This window comes from Echiichthys vipera, assembly GCF_963691815.1.
Source record: "Echiichthys vipera genome assembly, chromosome: X".
NCBI classification, from domain to species: domain Eukaryota; kingdom Metazoa; phylum Chordata; class Actinopteri; order Perciformes; family Trachinidae; genus Echiichthys; species Echiichthys vipera.
Genome location: NC_139825.1, coordinates 29,870,908 through 29,898,407, shown reverse-complemented (window position 1 = coordinate 29,898,407; position 27,500 = coordinate 29,870,908). Strand labels below are relative to the sequence as shown.

The 27,500-nt window shown below is 44.2% G+C and overlaps 1 protein-coding gene across 1 annotated transcript in view; it reads right to left on the bottom strand.

The window, feature by feature from the left end:
- Nucleotides 1-27,500, bottom strand: part of foxp4 (forkhead box P4) — a 77,535-nt gene that overhangs the window by 27,547 nt on the left and 22,488 nt on the right. The window contains exon 2 of the mRNA XM_083939597.1: nt 16,609-16,788. Within this exon, the coding sequence (XP_083795723.1) occupies nt 16,609-16,779 (171 nt within the window). The 5' untranslated portion in view covers nt 16,780-16,788. The remainder of the gene's footprint in view (nt 1-16,608; nt 16,789-27,500) is intronic.

The window sequence follows — 27,500 nt, the reverse complement described above, 5'->3', positions numbered from 1 at the left end:
AAGGGGAAAGGTTCTTCAGTAAATATTGATTTATGAAAGTCTGTGTGTGTGTGTGTGTGTGTGTGTGTGTGTGTGTGTGTGTGTGTGTGTGTGTGTGTGTGTGTGCGTGTGCGTGCGTGTGTGTGTGCATATGTGTGTGTGTGTGTGTGTGTGTGTGTGTGTGTGTGTGTGTGTGTGTGTGTGCGCGTGTGCCTGAGTGTGTGTGTGTTAACACCGCAAATTAACGGCTAGAATGAACGATGTTCTTTGCCATGGAAGCTCTTACTCAATCACGCAGCACCAGATATCTGTTCTACTGCATCATTTCACAACCGCAGAAAATGGTTACGCTGTGAAACAGTGCTCAACACACTTACTGTATATTGTCACATGTTTAATGAATTGTCAAATTAGAAGCTCGGGTACATTAAGTAACGTTTAATTACAAAAACAGAGAGGAGAGATTAGAGGGAGACAGAAAGAGAGAGAAGTCCTCTGTGCAGTCAGAGTGATGAAAACCATCTGTATCGAGCACACTTGCTACTTTTGCTGAGACCGCAATTAAAACACACACATGGACGTGGCTGTGGACGTGCCGTACACACACACACACACACACACACACACACACACACACACACACACACACACACACACACACACACACACACACACACACACACACACACACACACACACACACACACACACACACACACATATTTTAACACTTTAACAAAAATCTTGGGAACCCCCTCCAATTTACTGGTTTGACCTCAGCATTAAAGCAGGCACAGACACACACACACACACACACACACACACACACACACACACACACACACACACACACACACACACACACACACACACACACACACAAACACACACACAGAAACTCCCCCAAAAAAAACACAACCGCCCAGTTTGTTGGCATGTGGTGTGAATTATTCCTTGAACACCCTGTCTGCCCAAGAGTGAGTGTATGTGTGTGTTTGTCTGTGTGTGTGCGTATGCGTGTATGTTGGCAGGAGATCGGGAGGCATGTCTGGCAACAATAAGGGACAATTCCACCCAAATTACCACCCTGATTACCACTATATTAAAGAGCCATTTATGGCTTTCATAAACGCTACAACCAAGCAGAGGTGATGCCTGTCTCCTCAACTATGCCTGTATTCATGGATGTGATTCTCTAGATGTGTAAACTTGGTCTGTATTGTGGATTAAGACCTCAGTTTATTCAAATATGCCACAGCGAATAGACAAGGCTGTCAATAGAAACTTTTAAAGATGGTATTTTAAGTTTAGTTTTATACATAGTATATATAAACAATACTACAATACTCTCACTCTTCAGCCACCATTTTCGTAGAATAATTCACTGAACTACAGTATTGTGTAAAGGTATAATGTGATACAATCATACGGTCAAAATGACATGATTCCACTTAAAGTCATTGTGTGGTAGTATTAAATTATTACCTAGGTGGAGGGCAGCTCAAACACAATAGTTTAGTTTTCTACATTAGTTCACAACACATAGGAAAATGCAGGTAACCATAGCAACATCACTTATATTTCACTTTTTCTTTTTGGTGAAACTACCTACAAACAAACCTTAACATTTTGCATTGTATATAACTCCATAATACACTATGAAGCGTTCCAATATAGAAAATCCTTCAGGACATCTTGTTGTGCACGGTCACTTATAAACAGTATATCGTGCATCACATATTTACAAGTTGATGATATGTTCAATTTTTCTCACAATTATTTCTTCATACTTTATTAGAGTAATGTTCAAATGCTGAATTTCACTGAATCTAGTTCCTGGGAATGGATGTCATCTGTAGTCAGTGTTCATTTCCCACATTTTATGGGTGAAAAAAACTGCACCTTGAACTTTCAAGTGAGAGAAGACAACAGGTTTTGACACACACAAACACACACACACGCACGCGCACGCGCACGCGCACGCGCACGCGCACGCACACGCACACACACACAACTCTCTCATATCTACCTTGTCAAGAAGCACTCCTGCTTTGACCCTTCCCTTTCATTTCTCCTCTTCACATGCACTCATTGCGTTTTTCTCTCTGTGACCTGGGTGAGCTGTAGCATTGTAAAGTATGCCCCCCTCACCCCCCACCACACACTCACGTGCACACACACACTCATGCACACACACACACACACACACACACACACACACACACACACACACACACACACACACACACACACACACACACACACACACACACACACACACACACACACACACACACACACACACACACACACACACACACACACACTAGCTCCTAGATTCACCCAGCCCCAACCCCAACTGCCCCTGTGGCATTCTTGGGGTTGCACTGCACCTTTAAAGAAAATATGAGGGAGGCCTAAGAGGGAGGCCCAACAACAGAGTCTTTGTGCTGCCGCGGAGCACATACACACACACACACACACACACACACACACACACACACACACACACACACACACACGCACACACACACGCACACACATAGACACACGTCAGTGGTGTCAGACAGGTTTTATTAGAGTGAGAGAGGGAGGGAGGATAAGGAAGGGGAAGGAGGGGTGAGGAGGTCACTGCTCAGCTTGGAGGCCTGAGAGCACAGTGCGAGTGTTCGTGTATGTCAGTTCGGTGTGTGAGTTCTTCTGACTTGTCATCGCTCTCCTCTGTAAATCATCGCCTCTGCCACAGCCTTTAATAACAGTGCATTTTTTAATTCATCAGGGTCACACACACACACACACACACACACACACACACACACACACACACACACACACACACACACACACACACACACACACACACACACACACAGAGTAAACGCTACTTTCTCTCCTTAACAAGACTCTGTTTTTTGGAAAAGATGGATTGAGAGAGGGTTGATGAGGTAGGTGGATCATCCATTAGAAGAAAATTATATAAATTTTAAATGATGATCTTGCAGCATGTATGTGAGTGTACATGCACATGTCCATACTCTATGTGAAAATGTGTGTGTGTGTATGTGTGTGTGTGTGTGTGTGTGTGTGTGTGTGTGTGTGTGTGTGTGTGTGTGTGTGTGTGTGTGTGTGTGTGTGTGTGTGTGTGTGATGTTTGTGTGTGTGTATGTGTGTGTGTGTGTGTGTTAGTGCCTGTGTGTGCCTGTGCCTGGCTCAGGTTGCTAAAGCAAACAGGTCTGTGTATGATGAATCTGGCCTCTAATCCACCCAGTGTGTTTGGGTGAGACAGGGAGAGAGAATGCAGGAATAAGCAAAGAAATCTAAACAGAGAGACATAGCAAAGGGGGGGAGAGAGAGACAGGTGGGTACCATATGTTGGAGTAGTCCGTCAGCACAGACTGAGGTCCATTGTTGATGGCCGAAACGAAACAAACCAGTCCCCCTCCTACCCTCTCCTCCTCATCTCCCCCCGTAGATAAACAGCCCCCAGGCAGACAGTGGGCTGTCCTTGAGGGAGAAGGAGGAGGAGGGGAGGGAGTTAGGAAGGGCAAGGGGGAGGCAGGTGGTATCAGATTTCTTTGCCCTTAGACCAAGAAGAAGAGAGTACAAAAAAAGAAAGGAGCACAAGTGAAGCTGAGTGAGAAGCTCATTGTTGCATCCTTTCGCGACACAGCTAAATCAGGCTAGAAGAAGTGAGCGATTCAGATGTCTCGGCTGCGTTGGACGCAACAGATCTCTCCAGCGCCAAACAAGTCCCTCTCCGTCTTACCAGCTCAGCAGCCCTGGGAAGAGAGGCCGGTAATGCACCGGTCCTCCATTCCTAAAGCCTTTTTTTTCTTCCCTAGGAGAGAGCAGGAGATGGCGAGGGGGGGGGGGGGGGGGTACAGGGTGAAGACGTAGAAAAGAGCTTGTCACACCCAGCTGCTTCTCTACAGGCCTGCACGCTTTCTGATTTTTGGATCAGTGAGAGAGACCAGGTTCAGAAAGATGCAGTGGATCTTCTTTTTTTCCCTCCACACTTACTTTCCTCTTTCACTCTATCTCCTTTCTTGAGCACCGTCATTGAAGCTGAAAGCCAAGCTAAAGCTGTGTCGATGCTGTCCTCCCGGGTCACCACCCTGTGATCCTTTGTATCCATTTGCAATGCACTTCCTCACTTTAGCGCAAAAAAACCCCACCTCCAAACTCCAATGAACCCCTCTCCTATTTTAATTTACTCTCCTTCTGGCTTGGTCTTTGCTAGTTTTTCTGCCTCTAAGTCTCTCTTATCTGGGATTCCTCCTCTTTCTTTAGATGCTCAGAGGGAATCATGATCAGAGAAGGAAGATGAAAAAAGACTCAACAGATCTAACGCAATCTAAAAAGCATACATTTGTTAAAAAGGATGATGACACTACACAGTACACCCAGCTTACCTGCATTCAGAAGCTAGCCCAATATTTACACCCACACGCTGTACACAAAGTAGGATTATTGAAAAAGTGACAGTTAGTGGGATTGCTATGTGACTTCAGGGCATATGTGAGTGAAGGCTTGGTTACAGCCGCGGTGGAATCTCACGTATCAAATGCATCACTGTCAGTCACCACAAAAACCAGATTGCTTTCCCAGATCACTCCGACTTTCTTTCTCTCCGTCTGTATCACCCGATCTGTCTCTTGCCTTCGCTCCATATAATGTATAACTCACAAAAAGTTTGCCTGGCATGTCTCCAAGTATTATGTCTTTCTTGTGCCCTGCTCCTTCCCCTCCTCCTATCTGTTACCCATACCCTTATTCGCCACAGTAAATTCTGAGAGCAGATACGGGTTAGACGAAAAGCCTAAAATAGATTGCCCAGGCCAATGGAAACCGAGTCTTGTGAATGCAGCTGTTGGCCTTAAGAGAGGACCCACTCGCCTTTTCTTGACTGTCAGAGAAAGACCCACAACTGTGATGGCAGCTGTGGGACTGGGCTAGGCATTTAAAGGTAAAGATGTATTTAGAATTAGCATGTCAACATTTAAGGGATGGTTACAATAGATTTTAAATATGAAGATAACTATTGTACCTTATACAGTTTTGTATAAAAAGAGAAGATTGACAGTCCCATGGTCATTGTAGTTAACCATGCAACCACAAAGGCCAAAGTCTGGAAGTTTTTATCCCAACCAAACATTACAGGAGCCGGTTTCACTGATGTTTATGTTTTCCACCAGACACTAAATTTAATGGGGAATTTGCAGGATTATGTTTGAGCAAAACTGTAAGTTGCTCTGTAGCACGGAAAAGGGAGGGATGTCTACTGAGCAAGTAGCAGCATTTTCTTTGTTGCAGTAAGCAATAAGTGAACTCAGGTTTAAAGTAACTGGTGAAATGCAATTTAAGAAGTATCTCGCCAAATATACACTGATTAGACGAAGAAAGTTTCTAAAGTCAGATGCAACTGTAGGTTGAAGTTAAGGGAACAGGGAGTGGTATATATATTTAGGGCAGATCAGGGGTTTCCAGGGGTAAACATACAGGGGTAAGGGGCAGCCTGAAGCAAAGCCTGCTAAAGCCACTCAATTTCACGGTGGGTTACAAATAAACTATGCTCCGCCAAGACTTCGCCCCTTTCCTGACTCTTCCTCACATACTCTCACTTTCTGGTATTAATCAGGTCTTTCCGGCCTCCCTTCACCAGCCTTCCTGCCATTTGTTTTCGCTCATAGCAACGGGGACTTCAAACCAGTTGTCTACCAATATAACTGAGCTTAAACGGCACTGAATGCCTCAATCTGTTGAGGCTGCCGCCGAGCTGGAGCTATCTGGGACACCTTCAGAAACACCAGCCAGCCGCAATCCGGTTCAGCTATTTAATGTAATGTTTCCGCAATATAAAGGCACCGTTCGAGAGCTGAGGTTTTAAAATGGCTAAAGCAAGCTTCTCTGGGCCCAGACTGACCATTAAAGAGAGGAAAGACCGCATTCAAGAGCCAACGCAATAAAAACTCACAAACTCCAAAAGAACTTCAAAATATGCCGTAATGTTTGAAAACCCTGGCCGATTTTAGATTTTTTTTTCACATCCTATTTTTCACAAAAGGGACCTGTTCTAAACTTCTGGGACCCTGCCGTTTTCCAGATGGTTCTCTTCAGTTCAAAACTGTTTTGTGAAACGAGAAAACCTCTCCCCTTCAACTATGTCCCTACACTCATCTAATGTTTCTATTGATTCACAGGGGTATACGCACAGCCATAAAAAGGAGCTGACTGAATACCCAGGACTGCTTTATATCATTACACAATTCATCATCATATGCACACAGACACACACACACACACACACACACACACACACACACACACACACACACACACACACACACGCACACACACACACACACACACACACACACACACACACACACACACACACACACACACAGAAATCTTCCTGAGGAGATGTTGTCAGCTTTTCTCTGTTAAGTGAAGGGAAATGGGCATAAAGATATAGACAATTAAAGATAATGATGAGGTGAGCAGGGACAGAAAGAGAGAGGAACTCCCTTCCTGAGAATATAAAAGCAGCTCCTTCTTTACTGTCGGCCTCATCTCAGTCCAGGCGGCTAATTGATGGCAAATAGCTTTACAGTGGTTTCCACACACACACACACACACACACACACACACACACACACACACACACACACACACACACACACACACACACACATACACATCATACATTATATACACATATGCAGTTTCCCTGCGGTTTTCAACACAGCTCGTTTGGCAAGAGAGGAAGGTCTCACTCCAGACAGACCAAGCCTTCAGCGGAAAACACCCACATATACACACATAAACACACAGTGTACCTTGTAATATTTAGCCCTCATCTTGTATAAGTCAGGACAGTTGAGTAGTTTGGTCATGCTCCTGGGAAGACAAGGCCACTTAAGGTGTTAGGTCTCAGCTGGGTGACCTCCAGAGTTTAAGCTGTTTCTCCTGCCCAACGAGAGCAACTCCTGAGAGGCTAGACTGTACGAGGCCAGCCCATGATGAGGATAGCACTAGCCTGGCAACCAGACCTCACATATGGAAACCGTTTAACTGTTATTATTAATATCCCCCCCCCTCACCCCCCCCCCCCCCCCAAAAAAAAAAAAAATCAAACTAATAACACATGCAAGACACTGCCAAAACTCAGCTCAGGAGACAGAGGGAAAACACATACATACACAAACAGAGACTGTCTGCGATGTGCACATGCACACACACACACACACACACACACACACACACACACACACACACACACACACACACACACACACACACACACACACATACACACACGCACGCACGCACGCACACACACTCACACACACACACACACAAGACAAATGTACACACACAGACGCCTATTGGTTAAACAGAAAAACACGCTTCTAGTCAGTGGCCTGTAAAAGTATTAGCCTGCCTGCCTGGTTAGATGGAAATAAAACTCTTTTATGTTTTTGGTTCAGAGGGTTTTTACACCTGGTTGTGGCTGCAGGGATGGAGATGGACACACCCTCACACCCACCCTTACCAAACACACACACACACACACACACACACACACACACACACACACACACACACACACACACACACACACACACACACACACACACAAACACCGGAAGTGGGCAGGCACAACAAAGGCTGGCTGCACTACAAGAAGTTCTAAACAAGAACAAAATCTTTAACTTCCCCAAATGAGAAGCAGGGGTGTGTTCTAAAAAGAAGGAAATGAGGAAGTGTGTGTCTGTGTGTGTGTGCGCACTGGACTATTTGATTTAGTAAGAAGGTCAATATAACCAGATGTGAACGGGCACCTTTTTCAGTTTAAAATACCTCAAAGCGCAATGTGTTCTTTTCTTTGTTGATCTGGATATATTTGTATCTCCATTATTAAACTCCTTAATTTAACAATTTTGTCCGGAGTTTTGGGAAAGCTGCGACTCTGCTAGACAAATGCCATAAGTCTATTAGGACAAGTAAAAACACCAATGAGAAAGGTTTTAGTAAACTCTACTGGAAGTGCAATTAAGTCTATTGTTCATAAAAATACACTGTTATTACTTAAACTGTTTTATAGTGAGTAATATACACACAGAGATTTTCACCTTCATTGTCACTTCCAATTGGCTCAGATACTAGGGTTAAAAACTGGAGTCAACCTGTGTGATATTAGTTATACAAAAATGAAAATGATGAGTGAAACGTTGTCATACAAAACAGATTATTTCAACCTTGAATGATCATATATTTGGAAAAGTATTTATGAAATATTAATTTCATAAAGTTGAGTGACAACAAAGAAAAGGCTTCCAATGAAAATTTAATAAATACCAATAGTAATATGTTAAACTAATTGGGTCAAGAAGCAAGAAGAAGAAGTTTGTGGGAGTTGTTAATTTCCTGATTTGACGTTTTATGATTGTCGTAGTAAAAGGACAAACTGCTACTGTAATTCAAATTAAGTTTCGCTATACTTACTTTACCTTACTTTACTTTTTCCCAGTTGTATTTTTTAGTTATGGAAAACTTAACTGGCAGACAACAAATGCATTCTGTCTGTCAGGTGGAAAAAAAGGGCGTAAACACTTCCCAGAGCTCAAGCAGAAAGCAAAGAGAGAGAGAAGAGCTACATTCCTCTCCTCCTCCCTGTTGACTCTAATCTCTCCTTTAAAATGGCTCACACAAAGAACCAGCACAGACTAGCTAATTAGCAACACTTTAGGCCTCTGCTGCTATTGTGTGTGTGGTGTGTGTGTATATATGTGCGTGTTCATTGTGTGCATCGCCGGGCTCTCGACTGTTTCCAGGGTAACTACTTGCCTAGCAGCCTTGTAAGCACTGCGCATTTTGTCTTTACTCTTCACTTTCTCCCGTTCCCCCTCTCGGTTTCCATCACATTCTGTGAGTCCTTGGGGGAATGAAGAAGCAGGACCGAGATATAAGGATTTTCTGACTTGTGTGGGTGGGGGTTGAAAACTAATGCTCCTTTTTTTAAGTTCTTGCCCCTAGTGAACTCTGAAACACTGCATGAGTGCATGTCAATTAAAACCAATTACAGCTGCTGCTTTTGATAGAGAAAGCAGAAGATGGTGACCAATGTGAACAGGCATCCATACACACACACACACACACACACACACACACACACACACACACACAGTCACACCCTGGTGTCACTGACTAGTAGTAGTAATGAGGTCATGTAGCTTTACTAACTGACCTACGACCCTTTAAAAAGGCCCGAGTCACCATGGCGTTACCTTCAGAAGAGTAAGAGTCAACAATTGACTTTTTCATCCTCAGAAACTTCTCCATGAAGAGTGTCCGTCCCCGCTCCATGTGCATGTACATGTGTGTCATTTATCGAACAGCCTGAGCCTGCCCAGGGTAAGTGCTTCCAAACACTCCCATGGCAACCAAACCCTACCTAACCCCTACAGGTGCCCGGGGATGTGTGTATAACTCAGTCTCCACAACAGAGACAGGACAAACACACACACACACACACACACACACACACACCCTTCTTCTGTTGGTATCTGTCTATTCTTGTCTCTGAGCCTCTTGGCTGGTTGGGTCAACCAACCGTGACTATGTCCATGCCGGCTGATCTGGCCCGGTGGACCATGTCTACTGTCCGTCTACTCTTTATCCATAAGACTCGTAGCCTTGTAGTATGCTTCTTCTGAGCCCTACAGACAACACACTTAATGCAATACATTTATTAAGGCCAGAATGAAGAGGTTTTTAAACTCAACATTACAGAGTTAACCCCTCCTCTCTGGCTTAACGGCACCAGAAGCGCACACCCCCTAACTCCTGCCTGAGAGAAAAAAATCACTGAGAGAAATTATGAGAAATACGAAGACAACAATACTAACCATGAGATTTGCAGGTGTTCTTCTGGCATTGTGTGTGTGTTTGTGTGTGTGTGTGTGTGTGTGTGTGTGTGTGTGTGTGTGTGTGTGTGTGTGTGTGTGTGTGTGTGTGTGTGTGTGTGTGTGTGTGTGTGTGTGTGTGTGTGTGTGTGTGTGTGTGTGCGTGTGTGTGTGTGTGTGTGTGTTTACATGACTGGGGTGCAGGAATGCAAAAGTGCATATGCCTAAAATCCCACCCACACCACCCTGAACAGTGTAACAATCTTTTATTAATCAATACGTGCCGATTCATATGTTCGACAGCATAAGCAAAAAGGGAAGTTAAAGTCAAAGAAGATGGATAAAGGGACCTGCTGGTGCTTCTAAGACTCCTAGAGGAAGTTGGTGTTCTATTGGCCTCTTTGTATCGCCGCAGTAACAGCAGTGGGTGTTCTGAAATGCTAGGCAACCCAACTGGCCCCTCCTCTGTCTCAGCATGACCTCTGCTGACCTGTGAACTATACTGACCTCAAACATAAAGAGGAAGGACTGGCCCAGACCGAGGGAAAGCTTTTAGGAGGTGACAGCACTCAGAGAGAGGCCTGAGACTGATTTACTGGCCCGCACACACGACGGACGGACACACGCACACTAATGCACACAAACAGACATACATGCAGATGGACAAACACACAGGAAAATGACACACGCAGACGCACATGGCATACAACCTGTCACGCAGATGCACAAAACGCAAGTGTAATGTAATTAAATGAAATAGCCATTGAACTGACAAACTTCTTCACCTCCTCCTCCTCTTCTCTAGCCTCTCCTTCACCTCTGTCTCCTCTGCACTCCTGACCTGAAAATGAACTCTGGTGCAGAGCTGGAGGTCAAACGGGACATTACTGTCCCAATGACCAAAATTCACCTCCCATAATTTAGCAATGGTTGAGCAGCTGGAGCTTTAGAATCAGCATATGTCTCGAAACCTCCCCACCTCCATCCACAATACTCACGCACACACACACCATAATTATAGTCTAGCCAATCTAACAGGAAGCCATACGTTATCTGAATCATCCAGCATCGTACCAATCTCATACATCTGTCCGCAATGCAATGCCGCCGCCAAATGCACACTTGCACATGTACACACGCACACACACACACACACACACACACACACACACACACACACACACACACACACACACACACACACACACACACACACACACACACACACACACACACACACACACACACACACGCAAACAGCTATCTTTCATCAGTGTTTGTGTATATCTGAGATCTGTATCGGTTCCCCCTGATCTCCAGTCATCACTGTGGCTCCTTAATTACACCCTTCATTAACTCACATCATCTCATGCGCATGTGTGTTACTGCCTGTGTGTATGTGAGCTAGGGGAGAGAAACAAAGATTGCCAGTGTGTTTGTGTGTGTATTTGAGGGAACAAAAATCGAGGCAAGCACTGAGGGGAAAAAAAATAGATGACGACCAATTGGAGAATCAAAGCTCCAAACAAATTTCATCTCATCTCATCTCATCTTCATCCGCTTATCCGGGGTCGGGTCGCGGGGGCAGCAGCTTTAGCAGGGGGCCCCAAACTTCCCTTTCCCGGGCCACATTAACCAACTCTAACTGGGGGATCCCGAGGCGTTCCCAGGCCAGTGTGGATATATAATCTCTCCACCTAGTCCTGGGTCTTCCCTGAGGCCTCCTCCCAGCTGGACGTGCCTGGAACACCTCCCTAGGGAGGCGCCCAGGGGGCATCCTTACCAGATGCCCGAACCACCTCAACTGGCTCCTTTCAACGCTAAGGAGCAGCGGCTCTACTCCGAGTTCCTCACAGATGGCAGAACTTCTCACCCTATCTCTAAGGGAGACTCCAGCCACCCTCCTGAGAAAACCCATTTCTGCCGCTTGTACCCGCGACCTCGTTCTTTCGATCATGACCCAACTTTCATGACCATAGGTGAGGGTAGGAACGAAGATTGGCCGGTAGATCGAGAGCTTTGCCTTTCGGCTCAGCTCTCTTTTCGTCACAACGGTGCGGTAGAGTGACTGCAACACCGCCCCCGCCGCTCCGATTCTCCGGCCAAACTCAAGCTCCATCGTCCCCTCCCTTGTGAACATGATCCCGAGGTGCTTGAACTCCTTCACTTGGGGTAAGGACTCATTCCCTACCTGGAGTAAGCAATCCAAACAAATTTCTAAAACAAAATGTTTCCATATAAATGTTCCTTTTAAACCCCTGGGGAGGAAAGACCGCTGCAAAAATATGCCTCTCACTTTCTATATGAGTGTAAGACTAAGTTAATTACAAGAGAGAGAAAGAGACAGAGGGCAAAGCCCCTCCCTGGCTGTTTAAGCTGACCCACGAATGGCACTCCTAAGAGGAAACGGCACCTTTTTCTGTCACCATCTCTCTCTCTTTCCTCTCCCTCCTCTCTTCCCCACATCACTGGCCGTGACTACCGTAGCTGCTTGAACACCAGCAGTGATTCCTTGACGGCGAGGGCAAAAGGAGGAGACATGAAATGGGCGAGAATGGAGGGGAGTGGGGAAGTGATGGCGCTCAAAGTGCGGAGTATCATCTGAAAAAAAAAAAAGAAAGTAAAGGGGGTCGGGGGGATTGAGAGACGTAAAGAAAAGGAAAGAATTGAGGACACCTGGTTCTCGTCAGAGCACCCTCCACCCAGCCACACACACACTCACTGACTTTGAGGTTTGTTAGGATTTATCCTGCTTACATTTCTCCTCTGCTATGCATCATTTCATGTCTACACCCATGCCCAGCACCTTAACAAAGTGCTATACACTCTCCACTGCACTCTCACTTTTCCACCTCTCCTTCCTCTAGCCCTATAACTTCGCTCTTTGTTTTTCCTCTCTCCCCTATAACCTCCCTTCCTCCCTCTTCTCTCCCCTCGATGATGGGGCAGAACTGGTCTTCGCCCCCTCTTCCCTTTCTTCCCTCTCTCTTCCCTCTCTCCTGCTCTGTTGTTTCTGGGGAGGCAGACAGGCCACATTCCACAGGGAGGCCCAGGCGCCCTTTTCTGACACGTCTCAGCGTTACACCCCTCCCTCATCACTCTATTTCTCCTCTCAAGCCCACCGATGCCCCCCTCATCCCCACCCCTCCACCCACACCCAATGTGCTGCCTCTTTGCCCCGCCTTATACCTCAATCCCTTCTGGCTGTGTGTCCCATCTCCCCAATACCTCCTCTACACTCACCCACGTCCTTATTCGTCTGCTGCTTGCATCCATCTATCTATCTATCTATCTATCTATCTATCTATCTATCTATCTATCTATCTATCTATCTATCTATCTATCTATCTATCTATCTATCTATCTATCTATCTATCTATCTATCTATCTATCTATCTATGAGGAGTCTGACTAAGATGGAAGAAGAGGTGGGGGGGGGGGGTTTGATGGCTGGAGATGGCTGTGATTTCTCCCAGGTTCCCAAGGGGCCCAAGGAAAAGATGGCTTTGTGTTCTGAAAACACCACGCTGTTGTCAGGAGTTCTGTGTGTGTGTGCGCGCGCGCGCGTGTGTGTGTGTGTGCGTGTGTGTGTGTGTGTGTGTGTGTGTGTTTTTGCTCTAGTGCGCACCGGCATGGTGTTTAAGCACCAACACTAGTCTGCACTACACCTTCAGGTGAGAGACTCAAGCGTGGAGGAGAAAGGAACAAGAGGAAGAGGAGGTATACCCAAGACTTTGAGGTGACAGTGTCAGTATAGTGGCTGTCTGTGTCAGACAATATTGATTTCATGAGTGGTGGGCACAAGCTAAAGAATACAGCCTCAGCACCACTAAACCTAAACTCAATTTGTGTTGTGTGGAATAAGTAATACAATGTTATGGACAGCTTGTGCAATTCCCAAAGTTTGAGAAAAGGAGATATAAGGACGTATCTTAAACAAATGAAAATAAAGCTTGAACTCTCTGATTGAACTTACTTAATGAAAGTTATGATGCTAGAAGTGTTCAGTGTGAGAAACAGGAAATAAATTGTAAGGGGGAAATTTGTGTGTATGAGGTCTATGTGATGGAAAAAAACATGTTTGCATTATTCCTCTTACAAAAACCTAATATATCCATAATATCTAATCGGACATGCAACACAAAGAGAAGAAATAACACCTCTACTCCAATGTAAGACATGGTAATGCTTTGTCAAGGCTGTAAATATGAGATAAATAAATGTAGACTTCTTTTTTTTAATTTAAATGGTGTGGATGGAGGATTAAAAAAGAGGAAGAGGAAGAAAAGACAGAGATTGATAAAGAAAGAAAAATGAGCCATGCGACAGTGCTCACTGATACAGAACTGCCATGAGGTGAGGATGGGTAGAGAGATGTATGATGGCAATGAACGGCTGGTAACACTCAGCAAAGATGACACACACACACACACACACACACACACACACACACACACACACACACACACACACACACACACACACACACATATATATATAGGGTAACTACCAACAAGGGAATGTAAAACAAAAGTTTATGAAGATTATACATAAATTCAAAAATGCTTAGCACTCAACTGTACAGTAAAACAGCATTAACCTAGCAAAAGGCTGCAGCGGCAGAAAGCACACAACAGTTCAAGAATTTTTTTTTTTCGTAGTACAGGAAGGACCCACCTCTGCCCTAAGACAAAACTTATCAATCTGTGCAAATAACAAAAAACCCTAAATACAGAATACAATAAATGGCTGGGTACAGCCTAATATATATGTGGATGTAACCATTTTTTTTTTTTCACGAGGTGAGGGTTGGAATCTGGAGGAAAGGTTGTGCTTGTGTTTCATGGTCCAAAGCGGATAGAAGGAAAAAGAAGTACAGTGAGGGAGAGGAAGAGAAAAAGATGGAAAGAGAGAGGGAGGTATGTTTGTGGTTGCTAACCCGCTCAAGAGAGGAAATACCAGCATGCGCGCGCGCACGCACACACACACACACACACACACACACACACACACACACACACACACACACACACACACACACACACAGGTGCAAAAACATAGAGAGCAGAGACACGTCCGAGAGAATAAAGACCTGCTTTGTGTGAGCTACAGGTTTGGTGTTTGTGTGTATGCATTTGTGCGTGGCTGTGTATGTGTGTGGGTCCTCGGATGAAGGTTGCTGAGGAAGCAGGGTGAGGATGCAGTCAGGGGAATGAGGAGGGAGAGCAGGACAGGAGTGAAGGGCCTTGAGTGTTCTTCGTTCACCTAAGGCTCCATCATTATAATTAGAGGGAATCATTTTAGCAGCAGGGAGGAAACCCTGATTTTTTTCCCCCTGGGTTTACTCCACTAGGAACTCAGCTGGTGTTGGAGAAGCCCAGAACTCACACTGACCCTCTGTGATGGGCCGACACAACACACACACACACACACACACACACACACACACACACACACACACACACACACACACACACACACACACACACACACACACACACACACACACACACACACACACACACACACACACACACACACACACACGCTTAAACAGCCAGTATAATAATAGGAGGGGGTCTTCTCTCCTAATCTCTTCATCAACTGCAGCAAATGCCCCATCGATGACTGAAAAACGTGAATCAGTGAGTTTCCATCATTATAGGCGCTCAGCGGACGTTCTTGTGCGGTTACGGAACAATGACTAATGTGGAGACCTCTGGATGAAAAATAACATTTTTGAAATGATCTGTGTGTGTGTGTGTGTGTGTGTGTGTGTGTGTGTGTGTGTGTGTGTGTGTGTGTGTGTGTGTGTGTGTGTGTGTGTGTGTGTGTGTGTGTGTGTAAGAGAGAGCAAGAGAGAGTGAAAGAGAGAGAAGGCTTGGGGAACAATCAGAAAAGAGGATTTTTGGGGAATGAGAAATAAAAATGTAGAATTTCATCCAAGAAGTTCCGGGAAGTTTGGAAATTCCATTTGAGACAGTGGCCTGTGTGTGTGTGTGTGTGTGTGTGTGTGTGTGTGTGTGTGTGTGTGTGTGTGTGTGTGTGTGTGTGTGTGTGTGTGTGTGTGTGTGTGTGTGTGTGTGTGTGTGTGTGTGTGTGTGTGTGTGTGTGTGTGTGTGTGTGTGTGTGTGTGTGGAAGGATGAGGCAGTGTATGCTGATGTGTCAAAAACACAAATATCACTTCATGGATCGCTGAAAAAAAATAAAACAGACCCTCCCACACACACTCCTCGAGTGTCTGAGTCCTATATCGAATGTGTTTATATTGAGAGAATGCGCAAGTATACGGCTGATCTTCATAACAGGTCTTCTCTTACAGCTACTTCTAATATTTTCTCAACCGGTAAAGTGGAATAATTAATCAGTGGGAACCTCCTGCGTATAAATTATTATGGTGGACTTTTTCCCAGTGGAATTAGTTGGCACATTATGACAGTTGGGTAATTAAAGCACCTACGAGCAAACCTGTCAGAGCTTTTCCTTGTTTGCACATACAATGCTGAAAATTTGGCCGACTATGTGTTGTCACATTATGTAACGGTCTGGTGTATACATGCTGTTTCAGACAATGTACGTGAGAGGTGCTGCCAAACAAGTCTTGCAAGCCTGTATACAGGTACGTGTAGGTATACAGGTATATATGTAGCCTTGACATAATGTCAAAATGCATGCATGACAGGTACACAGAAGCACACTTGGGCTCAAAAACACACACACCTGTTGCTGTTGCAGGTGCAGTAAGTCGACCGGGCTTATCTCTCCGTTGGTGTCTCCGTTAGACCCGCCCTCTCTACCTCCCCCTCCATCTGATTGGCTACTGAGGCTGCTGACTCCGTTCTGGTTGGACGGTGTCGTTCGAATGGTCTCAGAAGCTGATTCCACCATCATCACTGGCACCTGAAAGCAGGGAAGAAGGAGGGAATGGAGGGGGGAGAAACACAGAGATTGAACAAAAGTGACCTGGGCAGTTTGAGCAGAACGCCCGCTCCCATCTGATTGAACAAACAAGGCGGGTAACTAAAGTAAACACATGCAGAGATAAAGAAGTGAATTGTGTGTGTTTATGTGTGTGTCTCTGTGTGTGTGCATGTGTACTTTTTTTGAAAAAGGCTTTTGGTCATGAACCACCGACGAATAAACAAGCCCAAGTAGCCACAAGGCAACACCTGAAGCAGACACTTTTTTGGTCTGTATATAAATGTGTTTGGGAGCGTACACATGTATTAGGATCAGACATGCAGCAATTCTAAACTGACAAGGCTGTTAATACTCTATACACACTATAGAGTTAAATAACACAGACATTTCTCCAATAATCAGAGGTGGCATGTGTGCGCTGTGTGAGAGCCATGAGCAGGTTGGTCTTTGTGAAACTTCTGTTTGATGCACCTTCATAGGGCCTCTCTAATTAGAGCGTGTTCCTTCCACAAAACCTGACAAAACGAGCCGTTCCTGGATGTGTTGTTGTTTTTGAGAAACAACGCCTCGCAAACACACCGGCGCATTTGCCATCGTTAGGAGCCCGAGCGTGGGAGAGAGGAGACACAGAGACACACAAACGCGCGCAGAACACACACAAGGCAGCCAACAAAAAACAAAACAAACCACACGCGCACACAGGCTCTGAACTCCTAATGACAAGCTCAATCTCGCCTTTCTGCCTCATCCAGTTTTAGAAATTAACTCACACAAGAGCATAGTTTTTTTTTTAGGGGAAAGTTCTAATGCTTTTATTTCAGCAACCAATTGTGAATACACAAAACGCCATCGAGACATTGTACCCGCCATCTATGTGCATTTTTGTGCAACTGTGTGCGTGTTTTTCAGAAGCGTACAACCCGTGCCTTCTGGGGGAAACAATAAAAGGCATTTCATGAGAGAATCTAACTTCTCTTTTCCTTCAAGCCAAGAGCAGGTGAAGCTCTGTTTTCTGTGTGTGTATGTGTGTGTGTGTGTGTGTGTGTGTGTGTGTGTGTGTGTGTGTGTGTGTGTGTGTGTGTGTGTGTGTGTGTGTGTGTGTGTGTGTGTTTGTGTGTGTGCATATACTTTTTCTGAAAGCAGGTAAGTGTATGAAAGAGCGCCGGTGGCTCTGTCAATGTAATGCTGCCAGATGCTTGCTGAGGAACAGGGACCTGAGCGTGTTTGTGCGTGTGTGTGTGTGTGTGATACAAGTGTGTGCAGGTGGATGGGCTGGTGGGTGAGCTAGTTAACAGCTCAGTTAACCCCCACCCCTTTTATTTTCTTAGGGGTGACTAGCCATGCAGACAGTTTGGTTTTCCAAGGTTTCAGGATACCTGCTACTCAGTTTGATGAATCTGAATCAATACTGAATCTGCTGGTGTCTCAATACAGCACAGATAATCAAGTTTTCTATGTGCGACTCAATACGTTGAGAAAAAGGGCATCTTAAAAAATTCTTCAGCAATTTTTCTTTAAAAAAAAAAAAGACCTGGTTAAGAGACCTGGACCTCTGAAATCAGTTGTTGCAAATGTTTTTGCAAATGTTTTCAAATTATTTGAGTAGTAGTAGTAGTAACATTCAAAATATCTGCATTGTATTGGGATAACGACAGAGATGGGTTTCTCAAGACTCATAAAACCACTTAACGTACATGAAGAAAAAACATAAGTATTTTTTTTGTTGGAATGAATCTTCTTTCTTGGCCTTGTTAACTGCAGATGCCATAAAAAAGGTGATGTGATTGTTTTTGTCAAATGTATTTTTTTTTTTTTGTTGAACTACACCTTTGAAAGTGCCTGCAAACACATTTCACCAGTTCTCCCTAACAAGCAGCTTCCATCTGAAAAACCACAAATCACACTGCAGTATTTTTCCTCCCCATTGACTCACTCCTGTCTCCCCGCTGGCACCCATCCACCTGCTAAGTTAAGACTGAGAAGTCGAGCGTCATTGTGACATTTAAAGCTAGTCACTTAATCTCCAACCTCATTCCTCTTCCCAACACTTCCTCCCTTCTTCGTTCTCCTTGCTTCCGTTTTCTCCCGCCTTCAGACCTCTGCGAGGTCAAACTGCTCCCTGAGGCAATATTATGAAGCAAGGCATAGTGCTGAGTGATCAACAGATCCCACCGCACAGTCCACTGACTTTGCACTGCAGTAGAAACTCCTCGCATCATCACACGTCTCACTAAGCATGAATCATCGGCCTGCTATCAAGCTCACACTATATTGCGCTGTGCTGTAATGTACTGTACACCCATCTGCTTCTTACTCTTCCTCATTGACCTTATTAGCAATGAAGAGAAGAGAGATAAAGACAGATAGAGAGATAGAGCTTGCAGGTGGACAAGGACCTAATGGGAAAGTGGGAAGTGTGTAAAGATGTGAGCGCATGCCCTCTCTTTCACACACACACACACACACACACACAGACACACACACACACACACACACACACACACACACACACACACACACACACACACACACACACACACACACACACACACACACACACACACACACACACACACACACACACTCACACACACAGGCAGTGTGGTATGCTCGTCTAAAGGGTGTGTACTCTGTCATATCCTGTAATGGGTGTATATAAGCTGGTGTAATGGAGGTCGGGAAAAAGGCAGGAGCATAAATCTACCCTGAAGTCTCTGATTAGGGCTATGATACACACACACACACACACAAAGTGCTTTAAGTTTAAGTGTTTTATGGCAGTGAAGACGAGCTGCCCGTGCAGTGGCTTGCCTCAACCCGCTACTCACTCTTTCCGTGGCTCTAACTCGCGCTCTCTCTACATGCTCAGACCCCCTCCAACTGAACCCCTGACCTGAGAGTGTGTTGGGAGAGACATTCCCACTACCCTGAGGGGGCCGAGTGAGGGAGGGAGGAGCGCAGATCAGAGAGATAAAGAATGTTTGGAGGAGAGGGAAATAAAAGGCCTCCTTTGCCTTTTAATTGGGATGGAGAAGAGAAGAAGGGAAATAGGACTCAACACGTTTCTGATGACTCTGGTGTATGCGTGTGTGTGTGTGTGTGTGTGTGTGTGTTTGTGTGTGTTTGTCTAAGAGGCTGACAGCTACCTTTGCCTTTGTACTGTAATGGATTAGCTCACTGCAAACGCTAGGTGCATGTGTTTATGTGTGTCTGCTGTGATTGATGAGTAGAGAGGAGCTTGGATGAAGTCCTGTTCCGACACGTAAGTTTGTTCAGATGTTCCCCTAAAATTGAGCACTAATAATAATCAGAACTCTCCCTCGGTTCCTTCCCTCTGCTATGGGTGTGTGTGGAGTTCAAACGAGCTGAGCCAAATGCCCAATGAGCTGGCTCACAGCGTCTGATTCTCAGGCTTTGTTGGGGGGATTGGCTCTGTCAGATTCCTCCTGGTCACAGCTCGTCAGAACCGTGAAGCCGGACCACTTTCACTTTCTGTGAATGTGTGTGTGTGTGTCTGTGTGTGTGTGTGTGTGTGTGTGTGTGTGTGTGTGTGTGTGTGTGAGTGTGTGTTTGTGTGTGTGTGTTTGTGTGCTAGAAATACTTGTGTACAGTGTGTATTTATGTGTGCATCTGTGTTTACAACAGCTTAGTGAGATAATAAGTCTTTATCATGTTATGCCTCATGTGGGAATATTTCCAGCACTCCCAGAACGCCTGTTCTGTTTCCTCCGCCTTGCATCAGCTCGCAGAAACGCTGCTTATTAGGAAAAGAACTGAGGGAATAAGGGTGGGAGGGAGAGGAGGAGGAGGGAGAAAGAGGGAGAAAAATTGTCTGTACCAGTATCTACACTCCATCATCTATCTACTTTCATCTGACTCTTGAATTATCTGTCTTTCTCCTGCTCTCTTAGTGCTGTCTTTCTCCCTCTGGTTATGCCTGGTAACTAGTGGCGTGTTCAATCCTGGAAAACATTAAAGTTTTCACCCTGAAATAGAATCCACATAGGTTACTTCTATGATCTCTGATAGTTCAATCAATATTTGTGAGCACGAGAAACACTCTTCCCGGAGAGAGAAATCTGAGGAATTGGAGCTCTAACCTGTTTTGCAATCAGGAAACAGAATTTGGAGGAACCACTATTGACAATGAGTGGCTGTGTGGATTCATAAAATATTTGGTTTAGCTGTTATACCCAAAGGGGCTTTATTTCATTATAATTGACAGTCACGAACTAAAAAACACACGTTAAAAAACTGGCTGTTATCATTGTGTCCACAAAACTTCCTATTTACTGTCAGTGGGGCGGCTTCAGGATTTGTCTCTTAAAAGCAGCACAAAGCGTCTGAGCTGAGGTTTTTTTCTATGCTTTGACGGGGACATGAACACTGACAGATAATAATTTAGTAAACACTTACACACCCATGTTCTCACACTATCACCCTGCACACTGGCAAAGACTCTGCCATTAAATAAACCAAGACACTGGCCCTCGAGGGAATCTGCTTTAACCCCAAACCCCAGAACAAACCCAACTACTAGGAATGTGCTCTTATGTCGCCATTAATCATTACCTGGGTTTGCATGTGAGAGATGCAACAAGAAAAGCATATCTGGCACAGTGAGGCACTTAGTCGTGCTGGGTGTACAAAAGAAAAAAACAAGAAAAAAGTAAATATGGGTTGTGGTATTAACGTTCCAGTAGTGATAGTAGAGCAATGGCTATCAGAAAGACTAGGTGTTCTTGTATAATCATAGTTTCAGGGCAGTTTCCACCACAGCCCTGCACCTCCTATATATCCTGCTACTAAAGCACTTTCCTTTTATCTTTCCATGCAAGCACACAGACTATTCAAATATCTAACTAATGAGGCTTCCTTGTGCGTGTCAAGACATGTTGGTTCTAAGAACAGCATCTCTAAATGCAATTCAATGAATTAGTCAGACAGTTTTTAAAAAGTGAATCTGCACTGTGGTGTCACTGCAGTTCATCTGTTTCAAAAGTACATTTTTTCCCACTATTTTCTTTCTCTTAATTTTCCAATTTTGTTAATTGAGACACAAGTTTTTACTAGCTGCTCCATTCAAAGACTTAAAAATAAAAACATTTTCTCAGTGAATTGTGGAGAAAGATGATTCATTTCATTCAATCTCAATTCATTTTAAGTTTTGAATCTTTGTGTGAAACAAACGTATGAGAATAATGATGGTGATCTGGGCTTTAAACACACAAATGTCAAGTCTGGCTAGTAACACTCAGTATATCTATATGTTTCAGATGTTCTCTGCAATCATATCTACTCTCCTGACTCTAGAAGAGAGGGATAGGAGGGATATCTGCTTGGCATTTCACACACACACACACACACACACACACACACACACACACTGCACACTTCTTTTTTCCATCATTGCCCTGTCCAAGTTTAGTTGTTTCCTCAGCAGCTGGCCGTCCCTATGTGCCAGGCAGATTTGCAGCAAGATACCAGACCCGGAGCAGCCAGGTAGTCCTCCATACAGAACTACAGCTAACAGCACTGCTCCAGGCTACTCTGTCTGGCTGCCAGCCAGCGCTAACAGGTTGGCTAACAGTAAAGGGCTAATGCTAGATGTCTGTGGCTGCCCTGGCCCTGCTCCAGTGCTAACAGGTGAACTCCATTATCCCACAGACAGATAGTCAGTCAGATGTGGGCCAATATCTACTACGGGCTGGCTCACTTACTGGCTGGCTTCAAAGAGCATCATCAACCCAGAGAGAGAAGCTAGCAGTACTGAGCTAAAATTTGACCTCCTGTGCACTGTGCAGCTGGCTAATGAAGAAGCCAGTGCTGTTGTTGGGAAGTGGAGAGAAGAAGAGAGGGGCTAAGAGTGCAGATGATAAGAAAATCCCCTGCTATATAAACAGGGGGAATTTTTTTATACTTCTGCAGGACTGTCTGCCATATGGCGTTCACTTCGTCTGACCATTTACGTGAGCGTTTGTGTGTGCATGCAGCCTCTGCACGTGCATGTGTGCTTTTTACAGTATGTAACCTGCCATATATGTCCTTCCACCCTCCCTGGCATGTATGTCTGCGTGTGCATCCATGTGTGAATTGTGTGTCTGCTTGCCCGCCTGCAGTCTCTGAAGACAAAGTCCCTGTTTACAGAGCCCATAAAGATTAGCCTCCCTCGGTCAGGTGGGTTCTGGAGCCATAGGTAAACACACAGCACATTCCGCACCGATGAGATCGCTCCGTATGTGTGTATGACCGGGGCAAACATACACTCCTAGCTTCACCTCGACCCTTCCTTTAGAGTGCAGTAAGTGATTTACCAGCTTGCAGACTGCTGTCTGTTCTAAATACTGGAGTCAGACACAAAGATACACACATACACTCACACCGCACACACAAATATTTGTAGAAGGAGCGGACTTCATGCACACCTCATTTATCTGAGCCAAAAATCACGAGTTGTACATTCCTAAAGAGGTAAAGCTTGCGCATGTGCACGTTCCCGTATGCTAGTTGGAAATCATCCTGTGATCATGAGGATGAAAAATCCCAGCATTCCCTCTCCCCTCTGTCCAGAGAGGTAAATGGAGGCTAAGGTCAGGTTATGACAGTCCACACGGCTAATACTCAGATTGTATTTTACATGGTGGAAAAGAGGTTAAAAGGGGAGGTGGAGGAATGGAGGTCAAGAAGTAGAGGAGCTTGGAAAAAGGCGACATGCCTTTATGTGGATCTGAAACCAGCTAGAGCGCCGCAGAGCAATTAGCAGCTCTGTCCTACGAGATCTCTTTATTAGAATGACCTTCGCCGTTGGGGTGGGGGGGCGGTTGGAGATAGAGACAGTGAGAGAAAGGAAGTAGAAGAGAAATTTTAAGAGAGGGATGGAAAGGTGTCAGTAGGGAAATGGACACGACATGAAGATGAAATAGATGAGTAAACTGAGACGTACGTAAGTACAGGGAGAATTCCTTTTTTGTATTTGCGCGTCCTGAAGAGGTTGTGTGGTGAATTTGATCTCTTTGACCCTCAGTCCAACGTGCACCAAAACCAGGTTGACATTGGTGACAAGAATTCATAAATTCACACACAGCAAACACAATTTCAGTCTTCACTCTTTGAGCCCTCTCAGCTCTGATAGAATCAGTGAGTGCCTGTGTACAGGTGCACGTGACCTGTCAATGATATATGAATGCGGTGCTTTTAGCCTTATAAAAGAGGACTATCCTTATCGTGATACCCTCCACCTTCGCCAAATAAATGAAAACCTCCTAATGTTTAATTACAAGGGATAATTTATATCTTATTGCATGAAAAGACAAGATTAGGGAAGAAATAGAGAGAGGAAGTATATTTTCTGAAGAGGTTACTTTGTTGTTGCTGCCTTCAGGACATAATTTTATTTATAATCAAAATGTGCATTACAAAAAGAGATAAAGTAGGATAGGTTTAATGTTACCTTTAAATGAGCAACAGCATCTCACAATAATAAAGAGTTACAATGGATTTAAAAAAGAACTGTGGTGTAAAAAATATTAATAAATAAATATCAAAGTGAACATATAATTTTATACATCTGCTTTTAAGTCGGGGCACTTTGCATTTCCTAGTTAATTAATAGATTGGATCAGAGCGAGTTTAATCAAATATAATTGAATAAATCCACAGTAAAAACAGGCCAGACTTTAAAGGAGACATGCAGAGAAAATGATAGCATGTCCACTTTTCAAATTAATTGAATTTTAGTACTTTTGAACTTGGTCCAAGCTGTTACAGAGGTAATTAATTCACATCCTATCCAAAAGTGCTAAAACAAGATGATATCCCTTGAGCATTTGGTATGTGTGCACTCGTGCACGCACGCACACACACTTTTTTTTCCTTCAAAGAAGCAAAATAAAAATCAACACTGTTGCAAACCAGTGACAGTCTATAATGTATTCCATGTAATTGTTAGTTTTCTATTCTTCTTGCTCTTTTCTCCTTACTTTTGTCTTACAGGCCACAACTAAAATATTAATAATTTCTCAGGCAGTTCTCATTGTATTAAAAAATGTCTCCTTTATAATTTATCAGAGAAAGAAAAATCTTTGTTATAGTGACAAGCATGCTAATTAATAGAAGTGGAAGGAACATTGAGAGAAGTCACACTAATTTGCAACATGCTAATATTAATAGAATAATTTATGGCATAGTATAAATAAATTAATAGAGTATTTCGTTTGAAAAAGGGATGCCTTCATTTCAATTTAGGAAAAAAGAGCAAAAAAATGTCTGCCTCTTGGACAAGGACATTAATAACAGCGCACAAAGAGAACAGGAAGAGACAAACTAAACATGCACTGTTCACTTTTAAAACACATCAATATTTCAGTCAGCTAATGAAAACTGGATGAGAACCACTTGTATTTCCTGCCTTGTTATTTTCATTTGCGGTAAAGGACTTTTTGAGTGGCAAATTTGTGCAGAATCCACAAAAGGCAGCACGTTTATTGTTTTTTTCCCCTTTTCTTTAAATGAGATGCCTCTTGCTCTTCCCATAGGCTTCATGTAAGCTAACAGCTGTGTGCCAGGCAGTGGGTGAGAGAGGCAGAGAAATAGATGGAGAGAGCAAGAGAGAGAGAGAGAGAGAGAGAGAGAGAGAGACAGAGAGAGAGAGAGAGAGAGAGAGAGAGAGAGACAGAAGTGGACTGGGTCATTACCATCCTTATTACTCCTCATTAAAATACACCCATCATAAAGACATTCTGCTGTGTGTGTGTGCGTGTGTGTGTGTGTGTGTGTGTGTGTGTGTGTGTGTGTGTGTGTGTGTGTGTGTGTGTGTGTGTGTGTGTGTGTGTGTGAGCATGTGCGCCTGTGACCAAGCAAGTGCACGTGTGCACGTTTCTGGTGTTCCTGATGTGCACATGTACGTTCTTATGCAAAAGTGACAAAAAAAGAACAATATAATTGGAGAAATGTACGCAGTAATAATAGGTATTCAGAAAATGATAATTCATATTAAACAGGGTGCACAAAGTCAGCCTCATTTGCATGTTTTAGATTATATGCATTTCAAAAGTAATTTCCGCAGGGCATATGAATGACATTAATTCCCAGGCGGGTTCTGCTATAGACCTCAAACTATCAAACACTCAAACATTTAACAGATGAAAAAAAGAGGGAGCTGGTGCCTTGGCAAGGGGAGATTTCAAGGTTAAAGTATTTGAATGTGAATTTTTAAACTTGCGTCTTGGTTTGTTTAAAGTTGCACCGCAGCCAGACTAAAGAGTTCCATTAATTTGGAGATTCAGCGAACCACAGATGTTTTTTTTTCTTACTCAGCTGTATGTGTGCATATCTGTGTGTGTGTGTGTTTCCTGTACCAGTCTGAGAAAGACACCTCTCTTCCTAATCCACCACCATTTCCACCATTTCCTCAGCAATAAGCCTGAATTGGTCTGACTCACTTTGTGAGTCATGTGCTTGTGTCACTCCAGAACCAGACTATAGCACAATCCAACAGAGAGAAAGAAAAGACCAAGCTCCAATGGCCCGCATTAACTGACCCTGAGTGATAGAGAGGAAAGAAAAAGTGATGAAAAGGATGAGAAAAAGGATGTATCGAGGAAGAGGGAAAGGGGGGGACAATGGCGAGAACAGTCAGAAAGAGACAGAGGGTTCCCTCTCTTCATGTGTTCATGTCGAGAGGAAGACCCCGGGGCAGGAAACAGGCTGGATGATTCCAGTGGAAAACTCTGGATGCCATGGACAACATTCTTCTCTTATTAGGGAATCTGGTCTGCAGCCACAATATAGCGCCTGACTCATTACAGTATATGCATGTGTGTGTGTGTCCATCAGACAGACACACACACACCATCAAGATGTTCCCCACCTGTTATTCCCACTAAGTTTTGGCCAATGCACGAAGTCACAGCTCTTGAAGAGAGGGAAAAAGTAGCAAGAAGGAAGCGTATAGGAGGGGGAAACTAAAGCGCTCAGCATGTCTGTGTCTTGTTTGTGGTTTGTCTTCATCTGTAAACAGAGCTGCTGCTGCGAGTATGTTAACATGTCATTATCTCATTAAGAATTGATGGCTTCTGCGCGGAGAGTTCTGACTGTTTTGTTTGTGAGCATTCTGCGACTGGTGTTGCACTAACATAACAACCGCAAAACACACATCCTACAGTGCGGCTGACACACAGATGAGAGGAGAGAAGATGGTAGTATACAATAAAACTCTTGTTGCTTCAACAGAAACACACACACACATACACACACACACACACACACACACACACACACACACACACACACACACACACACACACACACACACACACACACACACACACACACACACACACACACACACACACATACAAACACTTATTTAACAAAATCCCTGCCGATGTGTGTCAATCTAAACACAAGACTTCAGAAAACACAAAGATGGACAAAAGTGGCCTCCCTCTCCTGTTTCTGTGTCCCTTGGCAACCTTTTTTGGTTGCTGATATTTAAGCACTCTCAGTGATGTGAAGCATTTTGTGTAAGCAGACTTCAGAGAGTGAAAGGGGGGAAGCGGGATAGCATATCTAGGGGCAATAAAAGTGGGCTAATTGGGGCCTGGGAAACATGTTTGTTTTCTCGCTTGTTCTTTCTCCCCCTTTCATTTTTTCCCAGCCAGTCACAGCAGATCTGTTCATCTGAGAAAGAC